The following is a 7,705-nucleotide window of genomic DNA, read 5'->3' as shown; positions in this document are numbered from 1 at the left end:
ATTCTTCTCGATCTGGATGAAGGCATTTTGTACGTCTCGGGTCGTCTTTCCAATGATTTCGATATCGCCAACCTAGACCAGTAGTTGGGTGGACTTAAAGAGGATGGTATCCCTCGTATTTACCTCAGCATTACGGATCACCTTTTCAAGGACCAGGTTAAAGAAAACGCAGATAGGGCATCCCCTTTTCTTAGACCGTTATTGATGTTCAATGGTTTCGAGAGTGATCCTACAGCTTTTATCTGGCCTCGCATATTGGTCAAGGTCGGCCTAGTCAGTCGTATCAATTTCATCGGGATACCGAATTCTCTCATGACCGTGAACAGTTTTACCCTGGCTATGCTATTATATATAGGTGGCTTTAAAGTCGATGAAAAATGGTGGAACTGATCTCAACATTCCAGCAGTTTTTCGATCGCTCATGGCAAAGAGAAAATCTGATCTGTTGCTGATTTGGAGTGAAGCTTCTTTGGTATGGGCCAATGATTTTCTGAGCGTATCGGGTTACCCGACCTAGAAAGATAGCAGAGAATATTTTATGGATGGTACTCAGCAGCGTGATACCTTTATAATTGATGTACTGTGATATCTCGCTTTTTATGTATGGGACAGATAATGCCTGGTTGCCAGTCGTCAGGCACTAATTCGCTGTCATAAACCTTGAGCATCAGTTGATGAACCACTTGGTGTAGTTGGTTGCCCCCATATTTAATTAATTCAGCTGTAATCCCATCGACTCCGGGCTTATAGTTTTTAACCCGATAAATTGCACGGACTGTTTCTTCTATGCTTGGTAGTGATAATATTTGTCCATCATTTTCAACGGTGAACGGTCACACATACTAAATGGCCAGCTACCCTATTGGCAAAATGAGTCAAAAATTAAATGGAGCGTACGGCTCATTGGCAACTAAGGGGCGTGGCTGCATCGAAACATGTTTAGATTACCCAGCTTTTAAGCGAGCATGGAGGTTTTCAGTCTCACCTAGAGGTTTTCAGTCAACGTTGGGAAATTCGGATCGCGTGGCTGTGTATTTTGCGATGCGGTAGGTATCGATGCCGATCAAACCTTTTTTAAGGTTTTGCGTAAAACAAAAGGGTCTTGTTGCAAAGATGATAGACCTCAACTGGCGGAGGGGTCGGTTGGGACCTGCTTGAATTAAGAATTGCCTCCCTTTTCTCCCTTTACCTTGGTGAAACGAATTCCGTGACTTAGGCTTTCCAAGGGGGAAGAGCGGTAGGACTAGCCTTAGATAATGTGACAAACAGTTCCAGATCAGCTCTTCGAAGACGGGGAGTGAGTTAGTTGATAATCCGGTAAACCGTTACGAGAATCGAACAGTCTGTGTGTAAGCGCATTCACCAAAAACAATCTGTCAATTTTAACAATGAACAACCATTCAAGTAGGAGTAAAGATTGCGATAGGTCAGATTCGAATTTTAAACTTGTAAAATAAATAAAAACCGCAATACCACAAAATACTTTTTATTCTAATTTCATTTTTATAAACAATAAAAATTTATATTGACTAGAATGTTACACGATGTGGTTAAAAAGTTACTACCGATAGTTGCCCCTATACAAGGCCATAATAACAACTTGATATCACCATTAGAACTTTCGAGATTTGTCAATGAGGAAACATCTCTTCGATGGTTTTATGGGTTTGCTTTGCAGTTTGACTCTGTATCTTTCATCGGAAGGCGGTTCCAAGTTGGAGAGTTTACTCGTCTTTGGTCTTTTGTTGCTTCTGTCTTTTACATATACAGAACACCTTACGACAGCAAAATGATAAAATTTTAAATAGAACAAATAAGATAGCTAGTAAAAATGCCATCACATCTAGTCCATAATATTGGAAAGCGCACATATGTACAGCAGGGCTTTGCATGTGCTTCGCCCCGCGGTGCCTTATAACATACTCTAACCAATAAGCGGCCAAATCACGAATTGCCATCGGTCTATCCCGATACAACTTTGAAAAAGCTTGAATCCTTTCCCGGTAGGAAGGATTTCCTAAAACTTCCTTTATCGCATTTCGCAAAGATTCCTCCGTCAGATCCTTATAGCTAACTTGAACTGCGAAACCCTCGTCTACCATAGCTTTCGCACTGGAAAACTGATCACCAAATAGTGGGATCGCTAATACTGGAACACCATGAAATTTGCTCTCCACTACACTTCCTAGTCCGCAGTGCGACACGAAAAGTCTAAGATTAGGATGCGCCAGAATATCGTCTTGTGGAAGCCATGCTCCATAGAATATGTTGGAAGCATTTCCAGGGTAGTCTCCGCTTTCCCATTTCCATATGACTTTTTGTTTCAGGGTTGAGAAGACATTGAAGATTTTCCGCATTCTTTCCGGATCTCGATCAGAGCTCTTAGCATTCGACCCTAAACTGAAGAAAATAACCCCATGCTCTGCTGCTCCATCCAAAATCGACGCCAAATGCTAGAAGGAAAAAGAAAATTGTTAATACCCCCAAGACTGGAGTAAATCAAATCACAACACCAATTATTCAAAAACTGAGTCACGCTCTTATCTTGTTACTCTTTAATCAGTGATTGATTTGCAAGTCAAACGTTTGAGCGTGTCGTGAGTAAGACGTTTGAGCACGTTGTGTGCAAAACGTTTGAAAACATACTTTGGGCAGTGGGTCCGGTTTCGGCTTCGCTTGTATTCCGCCAATTTGAATCAGAGTTGGGACTTCTGGGCGAATGATCCCCTCGCTGAAGTGACTGGGGTAGAGTATAAGGGATACATTTTTGTAGACATCTCTCAGCGATGGGTACTTATCCTCCGGGAAATGCTTTCTGCAATGACACCCACAAGTTAGCAACAAATCTATTTTGGAACCTTGCCTGATACATGCCTATAGACACCATCCATGTTTCTCACATAGATTTTGATGAAAATACTTCCAGCTATATGGGCTAGCACATTTCGCACTCTCCCTAGGAACGTTAAAGGTTGTCTATCAGCCGACATTCCAGTGGGTACGTAAAGAACTTCACTTGGATTCCCAACGACAGAATCGGTCAGAATTGTCGGTCTGTGTGTATCGATGATGACTAGAGGGCTCTTGAAATGAGCCGCAACACCGATGAAGAAGTCATTGAAAAAGGTCCCGAATACCACGAGATCAAATGGTTCTTCGTTTAGCAACCCTGTCTTTTCCAGGTTTATCAATGATGTCTCAGAAGCGTTTAATGCAGCTCGCATGATGAGCGGTCCATCAATAAGTCCTTGCAAAAAGCCTTTTTGCTCCTCAATCATTTTAGTGTATATCCACTTTGGGTAAGGGCTTTCCGGCAGTTTGACATGGCGAAAGTTCCGACCCCCTTTAGATAGAGGGAGGGTCGTAACTACGGTGACGTTATGGCCTCTGTCAATAAGGGTTTTCATGACTTCCATCTGAATAATCAAATGTGATTTTGCGTGGGTCGGAAACAACCCTAACACGCGGGCTGATTCTCCATTTTTCAGACACAGCGAGGCTAATGTCACACACAGCAGAAAACACGGCACCGAAATTTTCATGTTTGTTAATCAAATCTATTTACACACTACGCTCGCGACGCGCTGATCACATCAGACAATCAAGCTCAAGCGACCCCGGAGATACTTCTACGCGACGCCAATCGACTCCGACTAACAAGTGAATAAGATAGTGAGTCAACTGGAGCTCCTCATGGCAAGCAACTAAGTAAATTTATTATCAAATTTATCTACGGAGTTATTTATAGTGCGTGCCGCCGGTGGAGCTATGTTTTAATAAGATACGTGCGAAGCAGTTGGTGGGCGAGTATCGTTATTGATAGACGAAATTTGCTCAATCATTGATAAGATTGAGTGGGCAGTAATTTTGCTTATTAGAAAAAAGAAGTTTTTTTGTAACTAGTGATGAAAGACCCGGCAACCTGAGCGAAATTGAAAGCACAAGATTTTAAATGGGCAAAATATAGTTGCGAAATAGAGATCTCAAAATCGATTATGATTACTTGGTATTCATATAACAAAAGTCGGGGCATCGGACCAATTTTAGCATCAGCCCTCCCTGGCTTACAGTCACCCCGGTCCGTTGGTGACATCCCGTGTTAAGAGAATCAGAGGGCGACCCATTTGATCAGTGCACGTCCTACAGTCTGAGCTAGTGCGACACGATTGTAAGCATTCAAAATATGAACATGGAAGCTAAGGGTATTGACCGCCGTGGTAAATAGTCGCAGACTTCGAATCCACCCCCGATTATAACCAATCAAAACGTTTTCGTGGCGTGGATTTTGGAGGCCTCACCAAATTGGTGTTCCCCGCGGGAGAATCTGTTGAAAACATGCCACCACTTACGCATTTAGTGTCTACGGCGAAGTCTGCCAGAAAGAAGAATAAGGCAACTCACATGGAGAGAAAAACTCGGGCCGATCGCGGCGGTATTGCCTAAATCGTTCAGAAAACGGAAAATAAAGGCGCACTAGACAGAAACTTCGGCGACAAAAGAGAGGCAGGCAAAATCTCGACTGTCAGAGCCTTATATTCCTCCTCTACTAGACAAAGGAAAAGAAAAGGCAGTTTGGTGGCGTGGACATGAAGCTCTTAGCTGACGACAGAGGAAAGCAATTCAAAAGCAGGCCTAGTTCCATAAGAATGGGTGTTGTTACACCACCATATGTAGTAATGTTTAAAGAAATTGGACTTAAGGAATGGGAACCTCTGACGGAACGTGGGGACGGCTAGTCACCCATACCGCACTCAGTAGATTCTTCGGTCGTAAGATTAACCCATCCATAGTGGGTCATGCTTTGATGTTCACTGCACATTTAACTTCCACAGTTTCGGCGGTGCATTCAGGGGTGGTCAGATCAACTAGAGAGATTTCAATGTACCTGGTCCTCCTTCGAACACCAACACGAAGGCAGAAAAGAAAAGAAGATATGGCAAAAAAGCAAGCTTATCTCTAACCTTCATCGTGAAAGTTTATTCTTAGGATGGCAATATATCAGAGGAGCAAAACATGTTCGAGCCTGAACCGATGTCATTTGAGTTGGTGCTTCAGACTAATCTCAAAGACTTACATACTTATCGCAAGAGGCGACTAAAAGGGATAGTATTTTGCGGGCTAGCAACCTACAAATTTTGAAACAATGCTGCTACCGAAACGTCAACAACGCATCGGATAGGGACCGACCTCATGGCTACAACCTTTGGCTATCGACTGTAATTGATTTCTGGTATATACGATCTAACAACATCTTGATTGATCATATAACGGAGAAACATGATCTTGGCGACCGTAACGATAATTTTGGGAGATTCGGAAATTCATGCAACCTCTTCCGCCTCGTCATTGGTGGCATAATGCTTGACGACAGAGCCTGCCCTAAGGTCAGTTTGGTTTGAAGTGACCGACGCCTTACGACCAATCAGATTGACCACTTCGTAGTTAACAGTAGATTTAAGAGTTGTGCGTAAAAACAGAGGCGCTGACATCGCCCTTGAGATCACCATTTGATGATCACCCACGTTCGCTTGCTTGTTACGTCCGCCACTTCTCGCAGAGTTAGGGAGCTGCGACCTCACAAGTTTAACATCGACCATACAACCATTCGTTTCGACAATGGGAAAGCTATCTTGCTGATTGGACAGCAAATACACTGAGTAATCCACTTGAGGATATCAATCAGCATTGGGCAATCATCAAAAATTCTCTTCTCTCAGGCGCAACGCAGGTTGTCAGCCATGTTCCGAAGGGCCTCATAAGATTTGACTGGCTCCCATCTACGATGACGAGCAACTGAAAAGAAGTTAAGAATAGGTTCCTCACCCTGTGTATAAAATGGTTAGTCATCATAATATGCGTAATATGCGGACTGTCCTTCCAAACAGAGAACAAATCATTTCAGCGATCCCCCGCAGAATTATTCATTACTGGACCTACAATTACTGCAAATCTGCTACTTCCATTCGTACCGAAATCTTGGGAACCCAAGATCTTTCCTGGAGAGTGAAAGAAGAAGATAATCGTTGAGATCCCAAAGAAGTTCACCTGTTTTTGGTGTGAGTTAAATAAAAATAAAATAACCCTGGAACGCCTCAAAAGATTGATTGACAGAGAGCAGTTTTCTTTTCTTTCCGAAACCTTCTGAATCGACACCCAACGGAATATTTTGGAACGGCGTGCGGAGTTTAGGTCTTCGTTTTGCCTGATCTTCATCTTCTTTCCATAGGGTGAAAAGAGACTATGTCTTTCATATTCTACTCAGAAGGCGCATTCCAGAATTTTCCCGAGAGTAAATATTATCACAGCGATATATGATGGCGCAAAATGTCACGTGCTGCACCGAAGTAAATCTCAGATGATTTTGATGTCCAAAGTGGAGTCCATCAGGGTTGTATCTTGTAAATGGTGTTATCTCTCCTTGTTATCTTCTGACGTTTTTCATGCTGCGTTGTCCAGTGGACGCGAAGGAATTGACGATGACATCTTTCCTTAAAGACAGCGCATTTCAGATAACCACGAACGGTGGTGCGTAGGTATCGTTGACGTGCTACACCTTTCCGAGGGATAAATGGCAACCGTATGAACCGAAGCTAAAGTTGAATAATCAGTGTTCAGGCACTGATGTGCACCGATCAAGCCACTTTAAAGCGAACAACCAATTGAGCAATACAAAACACGTCAGATGTTGGATTCTCGGGTATTGAAGGAAAGCTGGGGACATCATCCGCTTGCACGGTGAACCGAACCGTGGCATTAATTTTGGACACATGAATGTAAAGTTCATAAACGACGTGAGGGAAGAATCCACTGACAAGGAGGATTTCCATTTAGTTTTCGAACTATCCCAAAAGAATTTGAAGGTGCCCAGGGATAATTACCATATAGTGTTTGACTTCCTCCTTGAGAGACTAAAATTCAATCATGTTGGAAAATTATAGAAGTTAAACCTATACTGTGACAAATAAGACAATTCTCAGAGGAGTCGATCGAAAGGGAATCGAGTATTTGACGGTGTAATGTGCGGCAATCCTGGTGACATCAGTAAGATCCAAACTAACCGTGGCATGTCCTTCTAACTGTTTTCCATCACATAGAAGAGAAACGTCATAATTACCTCGATATACTAAGCTGGTGTCGGATTAAATGGTAAAAAAATATCAACCCCGTCATGTTTTTTTCATATGATGCTAGTCATAATTCCAGATAAAGGAGGAGGGCTCGGCGTAACCCTTAGTAAAATAAGTAAAATAAAATGCAGGAATTAGGCAAAGGGAAAATGGAGTATAGTTGGAGTTACTCCACTATGCTAAGTCATACCTAATTTCTCTTGGCGACAAGTCGCCCGATCGGTCGCGAAAACGCGATCAATGTTGTTAAAACAATAAAAACCCTGGGAGAAGTGCTAGGGTGTTCATCTCAATCAACGCGGCCTGTCGAGAAATGAACAAGGGTTCTTGACACATGAATGGTGCCAGGACAAATACTTGTGTGTTAGTGTGTCAGTTAAATCAGTTGATGTCCCTATTAGAAGCTTGGGATAGTCTATAAATAAGTACAAGTGACATTGCTTAATACTATAAATTGTTCTAATAAGGACCAAATAAACGTACAGGCAGACATGCATGAGTATTGTAGGCATTCTGATTAGCCATAACTAGCTAGACACATGCTCAAAATAGGAGTCTTAGAAGATGATACCTGCCAA

General features: G+C 42.5%; 1 protein-coding gene across 1 annotated transcript; it reads right to left on the bottom strand.

Annotated features, from left to right (window-relative positions):
- Positions 1 to 1,470: 1,470 nt before the first annotated feature.
- On the bottom strand, positions 1,471 to 3,692 carry LOC119655873 (UDP-glucosyltransferase 2-like). Its single transcript, XM_038062003.1, has 3 exons — positions 2,875 to 3,692; positions 2,647 to 2,815; positions 1,471 to 2,453 (listed from the first exon to the last, which is right to left on the bottom strand). Exons 1-3 carry the CDS (start codon positions 3,540 to 3,542, stop codon positions 1,725 to 1,727), a joined length of 1,566 nt encoding a protein of 521 aa, XP_037917931.1. The 5' UTR covers positions 3,543 to 3,692; the 3' UTR covers positions 1,471 to 1,724.
- Positions 3,693 to 7,705: the final 4,013 nt, after the last annotated feature.

This window comes from Hermetia illucens, chromosome 4 (genome assembly GCF_905115235.1).
Source record: "Hermetia illucens chromosome 4, iHerIll2.2.curated.20191125, whole genome shotgun sequence".
Lineage (NCBI taxonomy): Eukaryota > Metazoa > Arthropoda > Insecta > Diptera > Stratiomyidae > Hermetia > Hermetia illucens.
The sequence above is the reverse complement of the archived record's forward strand: the minus strand, read 5'-3'. Positions and strand labels throughout refer to the sequence as shown.